The 21634-nt window shown below is 51.4% G+C and overlaps 2 protein-coding genes across 5 annotated transcripts in view; one reads left to right on the top strand and one right to left on the bottom strand.

Annotated features, from left to right (window-relative positions):
* The window catches only part of LOC116954943 (small conductance calcium-activated potassium channel protein 3-like), a 53782-nt gene extending 43630 nt beyond the window's left edge, over positions 1-10152 (top strand). For 2 of the 4 annotated variants that reach the window (XM_076052722.1, XM_076052720.1), the window contains exons 6-10: positions 1449-1562; positions 3834-3961; positions 5483-5552; positions 6066-6426; positions 9755-10152. In XM_076052722.1, coding sequence (XP_075908837.1) covers positions 1449-1562; positions 3834-3961; positions 5483-5552; positions 6066-6426; positions 9755-9819 — 738 coding nt within the window. In that variant the 3' untranslated portion in view covers positions 9820-10152. The remainder of the gene's footprint in view (positions 1-1448; positions 1563-3833; positions 3962-5482; positions 5553-6065; positions 6427-9754) is intronic. The other 2 variants (XM_076052723.1, XM_076052721.1) reach the window with 2 other exon arrangements.
* Positions 10153-19124: 8972 nt separating this feature from the next.
* LOC103091765 (Blood plasma apolipoprotein LAL2) lies at positions 19125-21385 on the bottom strand. Its single transcript, XM_032975939.2, has one exon. It carries the CDS (start codon positions 21201-21203, stop codon positions 20628-20630), a length of 576 nt encoding a protein of 191 aa, XP_032831830.1. The 5' UTR covers positions 21204-21385; the 3' UTR covers positions 19125-20627.
* Positions 21386-21634: the final 249 nt, after the last annotated feature.

Below are 21634 nucleotides of genomic sequence, written 5' to 3'. Positions count from 1 at the left end.
GCTCACTCACCTCGCTCGCTCGCTCACTCACTCACTCACTGCCTTGCTTATCCATTTGCTCACTCACCCACTCACTCGCCTCACCTCACCTATTCACTCACTCACTATCCTCACTCACCCACCCACACACTCAACTCATGATAATCGTCATTTCGACACATGATGATGATGGTGGTAATGATGGTTATGATGGCACTGATTATAACACAGATGCTGATGCTGATGATGTTGGTGGTGATAATGATGATTAAACTGATATTGGCGATGACAGAGATGACCACTGTTGATATGATACTGTTGATGATGATGATATATTTTTGCATCGAAGCATCAGTCATGCAAACTGCATCTCACACCGCTGCGCAATCCGCGACACACGGGAGGTGCGATTTTTTCAGTCCATTGACGAGCGTTTATACACATCGGAGGAAACGGGAAGAGCCGGAGAACACCTATTCGTGCAAGGGGGCAACGCTCTATCCCATGCACGAGGGGCAGATGCTATTGCTCTGCACGTTGCTGTACTTCTTTATCCCGGCGATCCAGGGGTGCGTCTTCTCCTCGACATCTGTTGCGGTGATCCACCAACCCTGGCTTTCTGCCTCCACAGCGCTGGGTTACAGCAGCCACGGGCGTGGCCTTTTCCGCCCGGCTGAGGGTGATTGATGATGATGATGACGCTGATGATGAAATTGATTTTGATAATGATGATTTCACCAATCCAAATGACAGTGATGACAATGGTTACGACGCCGGTGATGACCGTGACGTGGGTGGTGGTGGTGCCGATGACGCCGATGATGACGGTGACGTGGGTGGTGGTGGTGGTGATGACGATGACGGCGGTGATGACGGTGACGTGGGTGATGGTGGTGGTGGTGGCGGTGATGACGATGACGGCGGTGATGATGAAGACGCCGGTGATGACGGTGACGTGGGTGGTGGTGGTGGTGGCGGTGATGACGACGACGCCGGTGATGACGGTGACGTGGGTGGTGGTGGTGGTGGTGGTGGCGGTGATGACGATGACGGCGGTGATGACGGTGACGTGGGTGATGACGGTGACGTGGGTGATGGTGGTGGTGGTGGCGGTGATGACGACGGCGGTGATGACGGTGACGTGGGTGGTGGTGGTGGTGGTGGTGGCGGTGATGACGACGCCGGCGGTGATGACGACGACGCCGGTGATGACGGTGACGTGGGTGGTGGTGGTGGTGGTGGTGGCGGTGATGACGACGCCGGCGGTGATGACTATGACGGCGGTGATGACGGTGACGTGGGTGGTGGTGGTGGTGGTGGCGGTGATGACGACGCCGGCGGTGATGACGACGACGCCGGTGATGACGGTGACGTGGGTGGTGGTGGTGGTGGTGGCGGTGATGACGACGCCGGCGGTGATGACGACGACGCCGGTGATGACGGTGACGTGGGTGGTGGTGGTGATGGAGCAGGGCGCTGGCTGCACCGCGCTCGTCGTGGCCGTAGTTGCCCGCAAGCTGGAGCTCACCAAGGCGGAGAAGCACGTGCACAACTTCATGATGGACACGCAGCTCACCAAGCGGGTGAGCTCACCACCACCACTCACCACGCCCACCACCACCTCACCACTTCCACCACCACACTCACCACGACCTCGCTCGTCAAGGCGGAGAAGCACGTGCACAACTTCATGATGGACACGCAGCTCACCAAGCGGGTGAGCTCACCACCACCACTCACCACGCCCACCACCACATTCACCACAACCTCGCTCGTCAAGGCGGAGAAGCACGTGCACAACTTCATGATGGACACGCAGCTCACCAAGCGGGTGAGCTCACCACCACCACTCACCACGCCCACCACCACATTCACCACAACCTCGCTCGTCAAGGCGGAGAAGCACGTGCACAACTTCATGATGGACACGCAGCTCACCAAGCGGGTGAGCTCACCACCACCACTCACCACGCCCACCACAACCTCACCACTTCCACCACCACATTCACCACAACCTCGCTCGTCAAGGCGGAGAAGCACGTGCACAACTTCATGATGGACACGCAGCTCACCAAGCGGGTGAGCTCACCACCACCACTCACCACGCCCACCACAACCTCACCACTTCCACCACCACACTCACCACAACCTCGCTCGTCAAGGTGGAGAAGCACGTGCACAACTTCATGATGGACACGCAGCTCACCAAGCGGGTGAGCTCACCACTACCACCACTCACCACGCCCACCACAACCTCACCACTTTCACCACCACACTCACCACAACCTCGCTCGTCAAGGCGGAGAAGCACGTGCACAACTTCATGATGGACACGCAGCTCACCAAGCGGGTGAGCTCACCACTACCACCACTCACCACGCCCACCACAACCTCACCGCTTCCACCACCACACTCACCACAACCTCGCTCGTCAAGGCGGAGAAGCACGTGCACAACTTCATGATGGACACGCAGCTCACCAAGCGGGTGAGCTCACCACCACCATTCACCACGCCCACCACAACCTCACCACTTCCACCACCACACTCACCACGACCTCGCTCGTCAAGGCGGAGAAGCACGTGCACAACTTCATGATGGACACGCAGCTCACCAAGCGGGTGAGCTCACCACCACCACTCACCACGCCCACCACAACCTCACCACTTTCACCACCACACTCACCACAACCTCGCTCGTCAAGGCGGAGAAGCACGTGCACAACTTCATGATGGACACGCAGCTCACCAAGCGGGTGAGCTCACCACCACCACTCACCACGCCCACCACAACCTCACCACTTCCACCACCATACTCACCACAACCTCGCTCGTCAAGGCGGAGAAGCACGTGCACAACTTCATGATGGACACGCAGCTCACCAAGCGGGTGAGCTCACCACTACCACCACTCACCACGCCCACCACAACCTCACCACTTCCACCACCACACTCACCACAACCTCGCTCACCAAGGCGGAGAAGCACGTGCACAACTTCATGATGGACACGCAGCTCACCAAGCGGGTGAGCTCACCACCACCACCACTCACCACGCCCACCACAACCTCACCACTTCCACCACCACACTCACCACGACCTCGCTCGTCAAGGCGGAGAAGCACGTGCACAACTTCATGATGGACACGCAGCTCACCAAGTGGGTGAGCTCACCGCCACCACCATGCTCACCACCACTCACCACGCTCAACACAACCTCACCGCCATGCTCACCACAATCTCGTTCGTCAATGGCGTGGAAAGCACGTGCACAACTTCATGACGGACACGCAGCTCACCCAAGCGCGTGAGCTCACCACCACACTCACCACCACTCACCACAACCTCAGCACCACCACCACCACCTCACTCGCCACAGCCCCAGCACAATCTCACCGCACTCACCAGGCGGGTGAGACCACCACCACCACAAAAAAAGAAAAAATAAAGATCCCCCATATAGCCTTAACAGACTGTAGGGGCAAGTGCTGTTAGCGAGCGGCACCTAATGAAGGCCGGCACGGCACACGAGGGGGTGGGTGGCCAGCACCACGCCCGGCCGCCTTTGTCTCCCCAGTGGCGATGTTTACACACCGCACCAGGTACTCATTTGAGGCTGAGTCGACCTAGGGGAGGCCCGGGACCGGTTCAGATAATCGTCACACCGGGTGTTGGCCGTGAGCGGGAATCGAACCCGTGTCGCCGGGTTCGTAGCGCAGCGTAGCGCTAACCGCTGCACCACCGCTCCCCACACCTGCCACAACCTCGCCACGCGCATCGCGGGTTTCGCCGCGGCCTCACCGCGGCGGCGACGACGACCGGTGCCGATGAACCCCGTGCTGCGTGCTGACGCAGGTGAAGAACGCGGCGGCCAACGTGCTGCGCGAGACGTGGCTCATCTACAAGCACACGAAGCTCGTGAAGAAGATCGACCACTCGCGCGTGCGCAAGCACCAGCGCAAGTTCCTGCAGGCGATCCACCAGTACGTGGGGGGCGGGGGGGGGGCGGGGGGGCGGGGGCTTGGGGGGGGGTACAAGGGTAGGTGTGAGGACAACAATGATGATGATGGTTGTGAGTGCTAGGGCTGAAGCCATGGTTTGAACTCATCCCAAGACTAATGCTCGGGCTACTGCTAGGGGCTAGGACTAATGGTCAGACTAGGGGCTAGGACTAATGCTCAGACTAGGGGCTAGGACTAATGGTCAGACTAGGGGCTAGGACTAATGGTCAGACTAGGGGCTAGGACTAATGGTCAGACTAGGGCTAGGACTACTGGTCAGACTAGGGGCTAGGACTAATGGTCAGACTAGGGGCTAGGACTAATGGTCAGACTAGGGGCTAGGACTAATGGTCAGACTAGGGGCTAGGACTAATGGTCAGACTAGGGGCTAGGACTAATGGTCAGACTAGGGGCTAGGACTAATGCTCAGACTAGGGCTAGGACTAATAGTCAGACTAGGGGCTAGGACTAGTGGTCAGACTAGGGCTAGGACTAATGGTCAGACTAGGGGCTAGGACTAGTGGTCAGACTAGGGCTAGGACTAATGGTCAGACTAGGGGCTAGGACTAGTGGTCAGACTAGGGCTAGGACTAATGGTCAGACTAGGGGCTAGGACTAATGCTCAGACTAGGGGCTAGGACTAATGGTCAGACTAGGGGCTAGGACTAATGGTTAGACTAGGGGCTAGGACTAATGGTCAGACTAGGGCTAGGACTAATGGTCAGACTAGGGCTAGGACTAATAGTCAGACTAGGGCTAGGACTAATGCTCAGACTAGGGGCTAGGACTAATGGTCAGACTACGACTAGGACTAATGGTCAGACTAGGGGCTAGGACTAATGGTCAGACTAGGGGCTAGGACTAATGCTCAGACTAGGGCTAGGACTAATGGTCAGGCTAGGGCTAGACTAGTCCCAGTGTTGGGACAAGGCCCAGTGTTAGGACTAGTCCCAGTGTTGAGTAACTCACCAGGGCGGTGTAAGTGAGACACTGTGGGGTGTTGATGGTAGTGGTGAGTGAGTGGTGAGTGAGTGAGTGTATGAGTGAGTGAGTGGTGAGTCTGGTGAGTGGTGAGTGAGTGGTGAGTGAGTGGTGAGTGTATAAGTGAGTGGTGAGTGAGTGGTGAGTGTGTGAGTGAGTGGTGAGTGTGGTGAGTGTATGAGTGAGTGGTGAGTGTGTGAGCGAGTGTGTGAGTGAGTGGTGAGTGTGTGGTGAGTGAGTGGTGAGTGTGTGGTGAGTGTGTGAGTGAGTGTGTGAGTGAGTGGTGAGTGTGTGGTGAGTGTGTGAGTGTGTGAGTGAGTGGTGAGTGAGTGGTGAGTGAGTGGTGAGTGTGTGAGTGTATGAGTGAGTGTGTGAGTGAGTGGTGAGTGTGTGGTGAGTGAGTGAGTGAGTGGTGAGTGTGTGGTGTGTGAGTGTATGAGTGAGTGGTAAGTGAGTGGTGAGTGTGTGGTGTGTGAGTGTATGAGTGAGTGAGTGGTGAGTGTGTGGCTCTGTCGATCTCAGACTGCGCAGCGTCAAGATGGAGCAGAGGAAGCTGAACGACCAGGCCAACACCCTCATCGACCTGGCCAAGGTGAGCCCGTGTCCCCGTGTGTCTCTCTAACTCTATCTCCACGTGTCTCCAGCGTTGTCCCCGTGTACACACACAACCTGTTTTCTCTGCATAGACACACAACGTGATGTACGACACGCTGTCTCTGTGGTGTCTCTGTGTAGACGCACAACGTGATGTACGACACGGTGTCTCCGCCTTGTCTCCGTGTAGACACACAACGTGATGTACAACACGCTGTCTCCGCCTTGTCTCCGTGTAGACACACAACGTGATGTACAACACGCTGTCTCCGTGGTGTCTCTGTGTAGACGCACAACGTGATGTACAACACGGTGTCTCCGCATTGTTCCCGTGTAGACGCAGAACGTGATGTACAACACGGTGTCTCTGCCTTGTCTCCGTGTAGACACACAACGTGATGTACGACACGCTGTCTCCGCGTAGACGCAGAACGTGATGTACGACACGTTGTCCCCGTGTAGACACACAACGTGATGTACGACACGCTGTCTCCGCGTTGTCCCCGCGTAGACGCAGAACGTGATGTACGACATGGTGTCGGAGCTGCACGAACGCAGCGAGGACACGGAGAAGCGCGTGGCGGCTCTCGAGGGCAAGGTGGACGCGCTGGCCGAGAGCGTCCACGCGCTTCCCGCGCTGCTCGCCCGGCTCCTGGCCACTCAATACCCCTTTCACCTTCCCACCGCCCCCACCGCCAACACCGCCCCCACCGCCCCCACCGCCGCGGCGGTCCCCGGCGGAGGGGCCTCCCCGGCCGTGCCCCCCGTCGCTCCGATCAGCAAACGGCAGCAGCAGCAGCAGCAGCAGCCGACTCCGCCGCGGAACGTCAGCGGCACCAGCGGTAGCGGCAGCAGCAGCAGCAGCGGCAGCGGTGAGTGACGCCAGGCAACGTGAGGTGGAGACGCCCGGATGGGGGGGTTGTCGGACTTCGCTCTGTTCGTGAGAGTTCCTCGTGTAGCGGGCGGCAAACTGGTATTGGTCAGCATGCAAGGAGCGGCTCAGCGAATTTGTACGTGGAAGATTTTGAAACAAAAGCAATAGCTGGAAGCACACTGAAACCCTCCGCTTGCTTTAGATATGTGGATGACACATTGGTGGCTTGGCCACACGGAATAGATATACTTAACGAATTTCTAAATCATCTAAAAAATCGTGACAAAACTCTACCATTTCTGGATATTCTGCTCGGACGCGGTCGGAAGGGTGAAATTACACAAAGCGTTAACCGAAAGAAAATGCACAGAAATCCGCTCTCATCAAGACACTCGTACATCGGTGCTAAGAAAATATCAGATGGTGGTAGTCTGAGAAGTGAAATTAAACATGTTAAAGAAGAGCACCAATTGAACGGTTACAATCATGCACAAATCAACAGGGCATTGAATGCCAAAACCTCATCAAATAACACGAGCATTGACACTGACAAAGTCATTAAAACTATGGAAACACCGTACATTGCGGATGTAACTGATAAACTAGCCAGATGTTTGGAAAAACAAAACATCCGAGTCAGATTTGGCACGGTACATAAAATACAGAAATTAATATTTTGGTACAAAAGATGTGTTACCGAAGATATCAACAGAAGGTGTGCACCGGATTAATTGCACTTGTGGCAAATGCTATGTTGGGCAAACAGGACGAATGATCAAAACGAGACTAAAAGAACACCAAATAAATATTTAATACTCCCAAATACAACTGTCAGCAGTAGCAGAAGACGCATACCAACAAGGACACTCAATTAATTTTGATAATGTTAAAGTTTTGTGCGAAACTAGTTACGACTGGCCAAGACTAATTAGAGAATCTATCGAAAGTTAGAAAATTTAAATATTCTAGATTTGAAGTTTTCGTGACTGCAAGGATCCATACTCTTTGGTTCTATTCGGTAAAGTCACGTAGGTAAAAAATAAAACAACAAAAATCACGACGTTTCGGCCACAACACAAGAAGAAGGCCACTTGTTGTTTTATTTTTTACCTACGTGACTTTACCGAATAGAACCAAAGAGTATAAAAAAATTAATAATTGTAACTGTTTGGATAGCTACAGAGTTAGGGATGCTTGGAAGCGAATCGTGAAATAATAAAACATTGTTTAGATGCATGCCTATACAGGCTGCAATACTTTCGTGACTGCAGAGATTCATCTGCTTGGTTCTTTCGGTAAAGTCACGTAAAATGGAAAAATAATAAAAATAAAACATAATAAAATAAAATTCTCACGACGTTTCGGGCCACAACACAAGTAGCCTTCTTCAGGTGAAGAGACAGGACTGTCCAGAAGACAGCGCTCGAGTGAGCACTGCCAAGCTTGGACGGGCGCCTTTTAAGCTGTGTGGGAGGAATTAACATATGAATTAGCATGTTAATATGAGAGACGTGACTCGTTCCGAGTCACGTCTCTCATTATATGCGCTGTTCTTCTGTCCTGTGTTGCTTTATAACTATGCTATAAACTGGACTACTATACAATATAATATTATACCTTGGTATAATATCATATCCATAAACAAATTCCACTTTCGAATTATACAATGCGTTACTATACACTACCCTCTACTTTAGACTGTAAAATATTAGACTTGTAATATTACACTATGTATTATTCTACCAACCCTACTGTATACCACACTGCTGTATATTCACTATACAATTACGATACTATATTTTGCCTTATGAATTATGTTAAACATTACAATGTTATACTGTTTATTATTATACAACATGCTATAAACCATACCATTGACCGTCGTGTGAAATGTATTAAGTAGAGGGTAGTAACGCATTCGAAGGTGGAATTTGTTTATGGATATGATATTATACCAAGGTATAATATTATATTGTATAGTAGTCCAGTTTATAGCATAGTTATAAAGCAACAGAGGACAGAACAGCGCACCTTGACGCTCCTCTTTTCTTTATCAACCCCCTCCTCCATTGCGAGTCACGTCTCTCATATTAACACGCTCATTCATATGTTAATTCCTCCCACACAGCTTAAAAGGCGCCGTCCAAGCTTGGCAGTGCTCACTCGAGCGCTGTCTTCTGGACAGTCCTGTCTCTTCACCTGAAGAAGGCTACTTGTGTTGTGGCCCGAAATGTCACGAGAATTGTATTTGATTATGTTTTATTTTTATTATTTTATTTCCATTTCACGTGACTTTACCGAAAGAACCGAGGAGAGGCTGCAATACTTCAATAAGGATTACCGTTGGTACGGCTATTTTAGTACACACAATCGACAAGAGGTACAAGAATGGGCTTGCATAATGCACATGGATTATGCAATGGATACCCATAGTAGATACCCCATAGTCATTTATAAGCATTCATTAACCCCCCCCTCCCTCACTTCGCGCAAGATGAGCGCTCAAGTGATGTCATCACATCTACCCCTCTATTTAAGGCAACGAAACAGGACGATTTCTCCACAAATCTGGCTGTCGCCTGATGAATCCGGTTGTAATTACTGACGAAACGTCGTGTTTATCATAATTAACGCTCCGCATATGTACCCAGAAAAGCCTCACTGAGTCTCAAAAGACTTTGCTTGACGATGATGGATCCTGCTAAGTGTTCGAGAGTAAAAGGACAAGTTTATTTTATTTTTTCACCTACAGTGACTTTACCGAAAGAACCAAAGAATAAGGATCTTTGCGGTCACGAAAATTTCAAATCTAGAAGAAACGGACAATGTTTGAGGAATATGCGGCGTGACTTTACCGCCCCACGAGCACAGCTTTGGAATGCGTCTTACTTTCTGGAACTTCTCATGAATACGATACAACTGCAGGATTTTGATGGAAACAGTGTCCATTAGAAATGGTCATGTTATAAGCGTGGTTGTATTATTATAAAATGACTGGCAAAATGTCGCACTCATGATTGTAAATGTTGTGGCTTGGCTCTCCAACACACCGGTGTGCTGTACTAGTGACGAATTGGCACATTCTGTCTGCGTGACAACCCTTACTAGTTGGCTGTGTCGGGTGGTGGCGGGTTTAATGACACATATTTACACAATCTAACCCAAAAAACCTGTATTATGGGTATTAGTCTGCCAGCAGGGGGCGATGATTGCTGCCCTCTGTGTAATCCCAACTGAGTGATTTAATCATATGTGTCATTCATTGTTGTGAAGATGATGCTGACGATGTTCCACATTTCTAATGATCCCACGGCTTTGACGACCAGACAGACTTACAGACGTACAGACGTACATACCCTGGGACAGACTTACAAATGGACGGGCAGAGTGACTGACTGACCAAGACTTCGACAGACACACACAGACCTACAGAAACATATTAACACTCGGCCGTACTGAATTGACTGACACACTGGCAGACTTAGACGCACAGTTATGGACAGGCACACAGATAGGTAGACAAACACAGTTTCGGACAGAGAAAAATACATACTGTATATAGACAATCAGATGGCAGATGTACTGACAGACATACAGACAGATACACAGACCTAAAGACAGATTTCCAGACTGACGCGTTTACGATAAAACATGCACAGGAACATACAGAAACTCAGACAGGCACACAGACGAACTGAATTGGAAACACGCACACAGACTTACAGATGGACAGGGAGACAGACAAACACACGGACTTAGAGACCCATAAAGAGATGGACTGACTTACACACACACATACACACAGGGACTTACAGATGGACAGACAGACGGAGGAGCCCTTGTGTGGGCCTGCGTTTGTGCAGGTGACGAAATCAACTCCGGGCACGGTGGCGTCACCAGAGCTGGCGGTGTCAGCACCGACGGCCACATTGATGTCAGCGCTGGCGGCCATCTTGGCTCTGGCCGCCATCTTGGTGCCGGCGGCCATTTTGGCGTCGTCGGTCGCGGCGCTCGGGGGGACGGCGGCCAGGTCGGTGGAGGCGCCGGCGCCCGCGGCCATCTTGGTGCCAGCAGCCATCTTGGTGGCAGTGGTGGCAGTGGTGGCCCCGGTGGCCATCTTGGCGCCCGCGGCCATCTTGGTGGTGGCGCTCGTGGCCATCTTGGTACCGGTGGCCATCTTGATGGCAGTGGCGGCGGCCATCTTGGCGGTGGTGGCAGCGGCCCGGCGACACCCTCGCACTCCATGTTGCCCCCACTGTACGAGAGCATCTCGTGAGAAACAGCGACGCTCTTCACATCTCCTGCATCGTCTCCTGCATCGTCTCCCGCATCATCATCATCTACCGGCAACAGGCGCAACGACCCAGGGCAACCAGACGGGCAGAGGCGAGCAACTCCCTCCACCGCACAAGCAAGGAGGCCACGGGTTCGACTCCGTTATGTGGTCGGCGCGAGGGATCGCGCGAGATGGAATGGCGTTAAAGCTCAACTCAGTATCATCATCATCATCGTTATTATTACCACTGTTCTGATCATTGTTATTTGAGAACTGTATTTTTCCCGACATGGAAAAGACGTCGAGGAAATTGCCTCAAACTAAATGTCGTTAACAAGCAGCAAAGAGAAGTAGGAGGAGGACTGTAATGGAGCCAAAATGAAGACTACAAAGTCTCTCGTTTCTTGTGGACCAGAACACACCGCTGAGTTCCTCCATTCGTGCAACATTCGCAGAGCCTTAAATGATCTGTCGTGTGCGCAGACGCACGCACGCGCGCGCGGATACATGAACAAACACGAACATACAGCCTGTGTAGGCTGTCGGGGCAATTACAGACACACGGAGACACGCATAGGTACACGCATGCATGGACACGTAATGGTGGTGATGTCGCCGCAGTGCTTGGTGCTTTGGCTGTCCAGTGTGGGCAGCATGACCGAACCAACGCAGCCTCGCTCGCCAGAGGAGCTCACTGATGGAACTGTCCAGATCTTTCAAGGATCTGTGAGCTCACACAATCCCGCATGGTTGAACCCAGGATGGATCATAGGCAGGCCAGTCGGCACATTTAAAGCATGCTCCAGGTTCAGCGGCAGAGTCTCCAATGCCTTCTCAATTACCAGATCATCAGCATACATTGGTTGATCATTAGAGAGCCATCCCGTGACCGCTCCAGGGCATTGATCAGCCTCCCATTGTGTTCGTACCAGATGGACATTTCTTTGTTACAGCTATGGAATGGTTCTAAACCTACATGGTAAAAAATACGTTAAATAATGTAAGGGAGAGAGGGCATTTCTGTCGTACCCCAAGGTGAACAGGATATGGCCCTGATTCTTGGCCAAGCACCTTTACCAACATGAAGATACTTATGATTGTGAGCAGAGGGTCATGGACCCCGAAAGTACGAAAAATAATCCAGAGCCCTGGCCTCATGATGGTATCATTGGCCTTGACCAGGTCAATAAAACAGAGATGTAGGTCCTGTTGAATTTCCCTACACATCTGCCTGTAGCAGATGGACATGAGACAGACCCAGGTGTTACGGGTTGACTGAGATGACTGGCAGGTAGACCACCAGTGCCCCCGATTGTGCCAACTGTGTGCTGGCAACAGACATACCTACGAACACGTACACCTACCTAACGTGAACTCGCACATACTGTATCACAACACAGACTAATGTCACTTACGTAATACGGAAACGCACGACTTCATGTGCTTATACACGTGCACGCGCACACATAGACAAACACAGAACACAACACAGAGACGCACATGGAGACACGTGTTCAGTACTTTGCTGTATGTATTTCGTTTTGAGTAGTGTACTGTGTTTGTGATCCCGGTGTAAACGTAACGGCCATGACGAGATACACCCAAGGCCTTTTGTTACTTGAATTGAAAGTAACGCCGCATTGAATCAATTCCATCACTTTTCTAAAAAAAAATGCACCCAAATATAATTATGCGCGCGCAATCAAAACGTCCGTCCAGTCTCACAGCCACACCGATGGCAGCGTTGCCCGTGGTGGTGGCGGCGGCCATATTGGTGTCGGTGGCCATGTTGGCGTCAGTGGCCATGTTGGTGGTATTGAGCACAATACTCGCCGTGTCCGTGGCCGCATCGGTGGTGGCGGCGGCGGCGGCGGCCATATTGGTGCCTGTTGCTACGTTGTTGGTCAAATTATTGGTCATCTTGGTGGTGGTGGCCATAGTCGTGCCAGTTGGTGGCGGTCATGTTAAGTGCGATACTTATGGCCATGTAGGTTGCGATAGCCCTGTTGGTGGCGATATTCTCGGCCATATCGGTGGTTATAGCAGGTGTCTAGGTCGGTGGTCAGGGCAGTGCCAAACTTGGATGATTTACAGACACTTAGGATTCATTAGAAAATCCAAAAACTCAAGGGGGGGAGGTGCAGTGCGAATATATCATGCTGACCCTGGAGCCAGTGGTGGAAGATCCACATTCACGTGGCAGGGGGACTGTTCATCTCCAATCCTATCTGCTGCCGACTTGCCACAAAGCGGCACTGAAAGACTAACAATCGTGCAGAACTCGCCCGAGCCGAAATTAAATCCACCTCTTTCCAGATTTCACGCCTTTATCAACGTGTATTCGTGTCTCCCGCAAGCGATCAGGGTCTAAAGTTCGAACGGGCGCGTCCAGCTTCGGCCTGTCGAAGCCACGCGACGCTCAAGCCGACGTTTGTTCCGAGAGCATTCCCAAGTGCGAAGTTCGATATTTTTTTTTATTTTTGTTTAATTTTTTTTCTCCTCCAAAAAAATCAGCGCTCAAGCGGCACCTCCCGAATGGGGGCGCCACGCATATCCGCCGAGCGGCACGAGCGAGCGTGGCGCCCATCAGCGTGCGCGCAAGCGCCGCGGGTGGCACGCGCGCTCATGAGAGGGTGGCACGTGCACACGCGGGTGGCACGCGCGCGCGACACGGGTGGCACGCGCGCGCGGTTTGCAACCCAGCGGAAATTGTTTTTGTCCGGGAACGTGGCGCCTCCGGTTTGAGTGGCAGCTGTTGTTTTATATATATATAAATAAAAAATACTGCAGCCTTATTGTACACTAAACACCACGATACTTCATACAATAAATGTCATAAATTATTACAATTGTTATTAATTATATAATTAATAAATAAATACTTTTCTGAAGAAAAAAAACACTCGGCTGGTTTCTTTTTTTGGTTGCTGCTCAAATTGTTATTCCACTCGTGTTTCTCCGTTGTGTCATTCCATTCGCAAAGTCAGTACTGTGCTCCTATAACATTCAGGTACCCAGGGAGACCCTCGCTGAGCCTGACGAGTCATTTCAGATGTTCCTGCGTGTTGTGCCCCAATTGAGTAATTCGCCGGTAAAAGATTCCTCAAACTTCGACCCTTCGACTAACTTGACACTGCTCATGTAACATTCAGTTACCCAGGGGGGCAATTTCTTTCACACCCTACGTAGCCAACCGTGCAAATCGGAGGTGCGGGGGAAGGATAACAAACTAAACACAAAAAGCAGTACTAAATAAATTACTTTTCAATTCAGATTACTTCAAAGTGCATAGCTCTCGTGGCTTCCTAATTATCGGAATGAAGAGCGTTCCAGACGGCCGCAGAAGCGGCCGTCTGAAAGCGCGCGACGCTGTGAACGTCTTTGACAAGTGATAACCTACTGCCCCTTATTCATATTCTTAGCTCTTTCGGTAAAGTCACGTTGAAGGGAAACAATAAAATAATAAAATAAATATAAAACAATAAAAATTCTCACGACGTTTCGACCATAACACAAACGGTCATCATCAGGTGTGAAAACCAACGGCAAGAAACATTTGAGGAAGAACCTCCTCGCATCTTGTGGTTCATGAGTGGTTGTTCGACCGTACTTGAGTGCGATTTTGGTGAAGGCGTGGGTTGGTGGCGGGGTGGGGGAGCTGTGGTGGTGGGCGTGAGGACCGCTTCAGATGTCACCCGTCACTGATGATGTCTGCCGTGGCCGAAAGTCAACCCCTCAATTCGCCGGCTTCATGGCGCAGTGCGCGCAAACCACGGCGCCATCCATGGCGGCGTTCGTCGTCGGCCGTGATCGATCCGCTGCTGGATGACGGCCTCTCCCAAGCTGTCGCCCGTCTCTCAAAGGTCTCGCGATTCCGCAATGAGTCCATCCAGCTTCTGCACGCGAGTTAAACGTACGTCGAAAAATCAATGAAGGCCCCGTCATAGGAATGGGGAATTTCCACCGCTCGCACAGGGTTACCAACGGAGATGGGTTCTGCCCCGACGTTAGTTTGAACAAGAGCCACTTTGATGCCCTTGAAGTGACTTAATCATTAACGTAAAATAAATAGGCATAGGTCTACAAAGGGAGAGCTCTGCCAAGTTATGGGAATACATAATCCTGGCTAAGTATAGGTATACTTAGATACAGGTCTACATTTATACTGTATATAGGTATACAAAGGTATAGGTTTACATTGGTAGAGGGTACATAGGCATTGGGCATACATATCCTGCTGTATTTTGCTCTGAGTCTACGGGTCAACGTAGACGCACACGCGTCTCCATGAAATTCGCCGGCGACCGGATCGAGACCATCAACTCACCCGCACGTGAAAACGAGGTTTTTAATCGATTAGTGTATTTTTAGAGCCAGCTTTTACCTTGTTTAGATGCAGCATTCATCACGCGACTCGGGCACACACCGCCCACTGGGGCTCCAAGTGATGCATGGGGTGAGCAGGCCTGGGTTGCAGGAACGCAGTCCCTTTCATTTCGTTGGCGTTTAATCATAATTAATCACTGAATGGCCGCGGCTCCATTGTCTGGCCGTGGCAAGTGGGCTCAGAGGAATTCGAAATGACCGTGTCGGTGACACTGAGCCAGTGACCACCGCTGTGCTGGGTTAGAGACCTGGGTCTCAGAGAGGTTCATAATGTCCGTCTCGGTGACACTGAGCCAGTGACCACCGCTGTGCTGGGTTAGAGACCTGGGTCTCAGAGATGTTCATAATGGCCGTGTCGGTGACACTGAGCCAGTGACCACCGCTGTGCTGAGTTAGAGACCCGGGTCTCAAAGATGTTCATAATGGCCGTGTCGGTGACACTGAGCCAGTGACCACCGCTGTGCTGGGTTAGAGACCTGGGTCTCAGAGATGTTCATAATGGCCGTGTCGGTGACACTGAGCCAGTGACCACCGCTGTCCTGGGTTAGAGACCTGGGTCTCAGAGATGTTCATAATGGCCGTGTCGGTGACACTGAGCCAGTGACCACCGCTGTGCTGAGTTAGAGACCTGGGTCTCAGAGATGTTCATAATGGCCGTGTCGGTGACACTGAGCCAGTGACCACCGCTGTGCTGGGTTAGAGACCTGGGTCTCAGAGAGGTTCATAATGGCCGTCTCGGTGACACTGAGCCAGTGACCACCGCTGTGCTGGGTTAGAGACCTGGGACTCAGAGAGGTTCATAATGGCCGTGTCGGTGACACTGAGCCAGTGACCACCGCTGTGCTGGGTTAGAGACCTGGGTCTCAGAGAGGTTCATAATGGCCGTGTCGGTGACACTGAGCCAGTGACCACCGCTGTGCTTGGTTAGAGACCTGGGACTCAGAGATGTTCATAATGGCCGTGTCGGTGACACTGAGCCAGTGACCACCGCTGTGCTGGGTTAGAGACCTGGGACTCAGAGAGGTTCATAATGGCCGTGTCGGTGACACTAAGCCAGTGACCACCGCTGAGCTGGGTTAGAGACCTGGGTCTCAGAGAGGTGCATAATGGCCGTGTCGGTGACACTGAGCCAGTGACCACCGCTGTGCTGGGTTAGAGACCTGGGACTCAGAGATGTTCATAATGGCCGTGTCGGTGACACTGAGCCAGTGACCACCGCTGTGCTGGGTTAGAGACCTGTGACTCAGAGAGGTTCATAATGGCCGTGTCGGTGACACTAAGCCAGTGACCACCGCTGTGCTGGGTTAGAAACCTGGGTCTCAGAGATGTTCATAATGGCCTGCCAGTGACACTGGGCCATTGGACCACTGAGGCTGTGAGTTGAAGCCCAGGGTTTGTGTATGTGTGCTTCTCTCAGAGAGGTTCCTGATGGCCACGAGGTCGACTCAATTGAGAACCCGGCGCGATGTTGACCCCATAACCCCATCGGATGCCGTGCTGGCTTTGATAGGTCACTTTCCCCAGCGGTCTGTTCAGAGGCTATACGGGGTTTCTTTGTCTTGGTTACATAGACCTCCATTGACAAGCGGGCACAAGTGTTTGGGGTGCGTCTTATTATCCGGCACGATCGGGGGGGGGGGTAAATGAAGGGGGGGGGCTAGCAGGGGGGGGGGAGTGGGGGGGGCTAGCGGAGGGGAGTTGGGGGGCTCTGATGTGGCTGTTGCTTAATTGAAACCGCTCTCGCCCTAATTAAATGCATTGACAATAGTGCACCGAGCCAGTCGTTACAATAATTTACTGGCTTATCGATTGTTGCAATTCATTGCGCAGACTCTATCGATGTCATTCCACTGCTGGATGGATGAATGCTCCCCCCCCCCCCCCCAGAATACCACACCGTGCGCGTGGGGGAATGGAGCTTGCTTGAGTTTGACCATACTTCACCACGCCGGTCAGTACGGGTTGGTTGGTGAACGGACTCGTTTGGGTCTGGAGCGGTGCGGATGCCGCTCGCCATAATCGAACTCAGGTGGCGGAGGCTTGTAGCGCGGTGCGCTGACAATCAAGCCGCTCCTCCAACAATGAATTAGCCTCAATTCATCAGGGATCCATCGTCCACTGCTAGATGAAGGTCTCTTCCAGGCCGTCGCCATCTCTTCACGACTCCGCGTGGGTATGCGACGATCCACCTGGCGCCTGCACGCGAGCTGAACTCATCGCTCCATCTCAGCGGTGGTCGTACTCCCGGGAGTGGTGAGATGTTAACTACCTCGCCTGGTATACAGGAGGTCGTGAGTTCGATCCCGACCCTGACGCCTGCTGCTGCTGTATATTTGGTGTTTGCGTGTCTCTCTCTCATCATCATCATCACGGTGGCTAGGAGATGTTAACTACCTCGCCTGGTCTACAGGAGCTCGTGGGTTCAACCCCGACCCTGACGCCTGCTGCTGCTGTATATTGCTGTATATTTGGAGTTTGCGTGTCTCTCTCTCATCATCACGGTGGCTAGGAGATGTTAACTTCCTCGCCTGGTGTACAGGAGGTCATGGGTTCAATCCCGACCCTGACGCCTGCTGCTGCTGTATATTTGGAGTTTGCGTGTCTCTCTCTCTCTCATCATCATCAGGGTGGCTATGAGATGTTAACTACCTCGCCTGGTGTACAGGAGCTCGTGGGTTCAATCCCGACCATGACGCCTGCTGCTGTATATTTGGAGTTTGCGTGTCTCTCACTCATCATCATCATCACGGTGGCTAGGAGATGTTAACTACCTCGCCTGGTGTACAGGAGGTCATGGGTTCAATCCCGACCATGACGCCTGCTGCTGCTGTATATTGCTGTATATTTGGAGTTTGCGTGTCTCTCTCTCTCACCGTGATGGCGTGGATTTTTCTCCAGGTCATCCGTTTTTTTTCTCTCTCCACACAACGTGCTGCTCACACCGGCGATCCGAGTTCGGTTCCCGCTCACGGCCACCACCAGTGACGACAATCTTGATTTGAAGCTTTCGTGACTGCAGGAATCCATACTCTTTGGTTCTTTCGGTAAAGTCACGTGGGTAGAAGAATCAAACGAATCACGACGTTTCGGGCGCAACACCAAGCGTCCGTTTTAAAGCAGTCTGCCTCTAGCAGCGGACCGTGGCGGTCCAGACTGATGACGGACGCTTGCTGTTGCGCCCGAAACGTCGTGATGTATTTTATTTTATACCTACGTGACTTTAGCAAAAATAACCAAAGAGTATGCGGGGAGGGAGCCTTTACCTTTGTGTGTGAGTGGGATGGTTGGTGAGTGGTGGTGCAGTGATTAGGGCACTTTCGCTAGCGGTCAAGGCGAAACACACATCAGTGGCGATGGATATCGCGGTTCTAAGGGCGGCGTCTCTCCTAGGTCGACTCGGCCTTAAATATGTTCAGTTTATGTCCTTGGTTCTTTCGGTAAAGTCATCACGTAGAAGGGAAAGAATAAAATAATAATAAAAATATAAAACAATAAAATTCTCACGACATTTCGACTGCAACACAAGCAATCGTCATCAGGTGTGAACACCACAGCAAGAAAATTTGAAATTTTCAAATGTTCTTGCTGTGGTTTTCAATTTTCTTGCTGTGGTTTTCACACCTGATGACGATTGCTTGTGTTGCAGTCGAAACGTCGTGAGAATTTTATTGTTTTATATTTTTATTATTTTACTGTTTCCCTTCTACGTGATGACTTTACCAAAAGAACCACGAATATGAATCCCTGCAGTCACGAAAGCTTTAAATAAAAATGTTTAGTTTAGTTTCTGTTTCCCCGTCCGTAGATTAACATCAGCGTGTGGGGGAGACAAAGGCGCTCGTGTGTTACCGTGCCGGACTTGAAACAGCGTTCACCTGTTTCAAGTTGTTAAGGCTGTAAGGGGCGAACTTTGTCTTTGTATGTTGTTTGTGTATTTTTGTTTTATATATATAAAAAAACAAATATTTAATCGGGTATAAAATGTTAGTTTTTTTTCTTTTCCCACGATGATGAAATTGATACAAATCTCTCACTTTCACCGATCACAATTTTTTATTCGATTGAACATGAAGTCATGGCTTTAAACACCACAATTATTTGTGTCTGCAAGACAAAAGTAAAACACGAGATTGGACTTGTTGACTAACAACGGTAAATGGGGCGGCATGCATGCTCGTGTAAAATAAAACGTTTTCTGTTTTTAAAACAATGTATTTTATACCGTAATTCCCTTTGGGACGAACACCGTCAAGTCATTTCGCACGATTAATAACAAGGTTAAGTCTTGAAAGTAAAATGAAAAAAATAAACTCGATGTTACCTCAGGAATAACGCGAAGGTGACATTTTGAGCTCTAGTGGAGGCATTCCTACAGATACCGCCAAAGCAAATTCCGCGTCTTATTATCTGGTCACATCATTTGTTTTACGTGCACTGTATTTTACACTAACTCGTTATTAGTCGCGCGAACGTGTATGCAGATACAGCGGTGAAAATGTTACATACAGGTGCTTATTTGCGGCGTGAAGGTTGGTCAGCATCTTTTTTTGGCGGGAAACGGTCATATATTTTTTTAATTAAAATAATCTAATTGTAGATTTGTGTTACGTTCCGACCACCAAAAAAAAGGCGTAAAGCTGTCCCCTTTCTCGCCACCCGATCACGAAAGCGTCCCGTTGCACGTTTTACGAGTACTTAAAGGGAAGAAGAAATACGAGTTTAGCGCAAGAGATCTCTTATAAATCATTCTCGTAAAACCAAACTAAAATCGACTTCCCACAAAGCGCTTGTCAACTACGCCTCTCTTGCCCCCCGGTTCCAAGGAGCCGGACATAATATTCACCAAAGGCCGCAGACCAGATATTATCAATTCGTTCGTTACTACTACCAAAGGATGACACCACATGTTAGTCGCAGATACCCCCCCCCCCAAAAAAAAACAAAGCAAACTTAAAAGATGAAAGAAAAAATAAATCTCAAAATCCAAGCATGAACTCGAGCTGAAATCCATGACAAAGGATCGTTAAGTTGTTTTGTCGTTGTTAAATTTATCATCGAACATGCAAACTCGAAAGAAAAAAAAAGACCCCCCCCCTCACACAGACACACACACACGTGATGAAGGTGAAATTGTGGACAACTGAATTAAAAAAAAAAGATTCACGCAGACTTTTAAAGAATATTTCAAAGCAGTCGAAACTTTCCCGGCAGTCCGCTCAAACATTTTTTTTTTCCCCAGGTGACCTCGATAACATCTCTGGAGGGCAATCCCCCCGCCTGCACTTCAAGCTGTCCCACAAAACAACCCGAAGAAGCATTTACGGCAAGAACAAAAAAAAATGCCCCCCAACCCACACTCCAGTAAATGACCTCACGTATATATTTTTTTTGTCGTCTTAAAGAGCAGCACGTAAGAAACAGGGAAAGGGCTCCACTACCAACTAAACCTTCTCCACCCCGGGAGTTGGCAGCAACGCACGGCTTGCCATGACCCCACCACCACCACCACCACCCCGACTCTCCTCGGCGGGGACTTCTCATTGAGCGGGTGGCGGCGCGCTCGCGATCTCCTTCACCTCCTTCATCAGTCCAATGCTGGACAAGGTGAGGGCCGTCAAGCCATCTCGCACGCCCTTGAGGGTGTCGTCCAGCTTGGCCTTCTTCGCCCGCTCAGCCAGCGCCGCCAGGTAGGCCCACATCACGCCGCGCTTGGACTCGATGAAGCCGCGCACCTTGATGATGAGCGGCGCCGACTCGTGCAGGTGCGCCGTGACGCGCTCGATGCCGGCCTTGGCCGCCTGCAGGATGGGCACCAGCTTGGCGTTGGCCGCCTCGGCCATTTCCTCGGCGAGCTTGTGCGTCGTGACACCCTCGGGCAGCGCCTTCGCCTGGAACTCCTCCATGAATTGCTCCACGAGCTCGCGGGCCTCGGTCATGATGCCGTCAGCTTTGTCGCCGCTGACCGCCTCGCCGTAGCTATGCAGCCTCTCGAGGGCCGTCTCCAGGTACGTCTTGCCCGTGGCCGGCACCAGCTGCGTCTCGTCGGCTTGCACGTAGGCCGTCAGCACGAGCAGGAGGAGCCCCGCTGCGTGGGTCATCTTCGTCGACAGCATGGTGGCCACGCTCGTAGGTCTTGGGCTGCTGCTGGTGGTGGTGATGGTGGTGATGGTGGTTGGCGGCGTTCCGGTCCCTCCTTTCTTTTTGACAGCGGGCAACTGTCTGCGTGCAGAAGAGAGAGAGGAGGGGGGGGGTCTCGTTGGCTGCCGGAGAGCAAGAGTGGAGAGTGGTGGCGGTGGTGAGTGCTTTTATAGGGATCGGCTGGTCCACCAGCTCCACGTGTTGACCAATCCCTCCTTCCACCCCCAAGCCCCCACCTCATAATTGTCCTCACACAGGGCCGAGACAAAGAGGAGGTAGCTAGAGGTCTGGCTGCCTGCCGCTTGGATACCGGCCAGCGGGAGCAAGCCAGGACTTTTGTGGACACGGAGACACGAGGAGCTGAGATTGCATTGACAGGACATGGTCAAGGTACATTTGGACATGA

The sequence above is a fragment of the Petromyzon marinus genome, chromosome 57, assembly GCF_048934315.1.
Source record: "Petromyzon marinus isolate PM22_M1 ecotype Great Lakes invasive population chromosome 57, UKy_Petmar_22M1.pri1.0, whole genome shotgun sequence".
Lineage (NCBI taxonomy): Eukaryota > Metazoa > Chordata > Hyperoartia > Petromyzontiformes > Petromyzontidae > Petromyzon > Petromyzon marinus.
The sequence above is the reverse complement of the archived record's forward strand: the minus strand, read 5'-3'. Positions and strand labels throughout refer to the sequence as shown.

Coding starts and splice junctions, on each gene's coding strand:
- LOC103091765 (XM_032975939.2), bottom strand. CDS start 21,203: ATGCTGTCGACGAAGATGACCCACGCAGCGGGGCTCCTCCTGCTCGTG.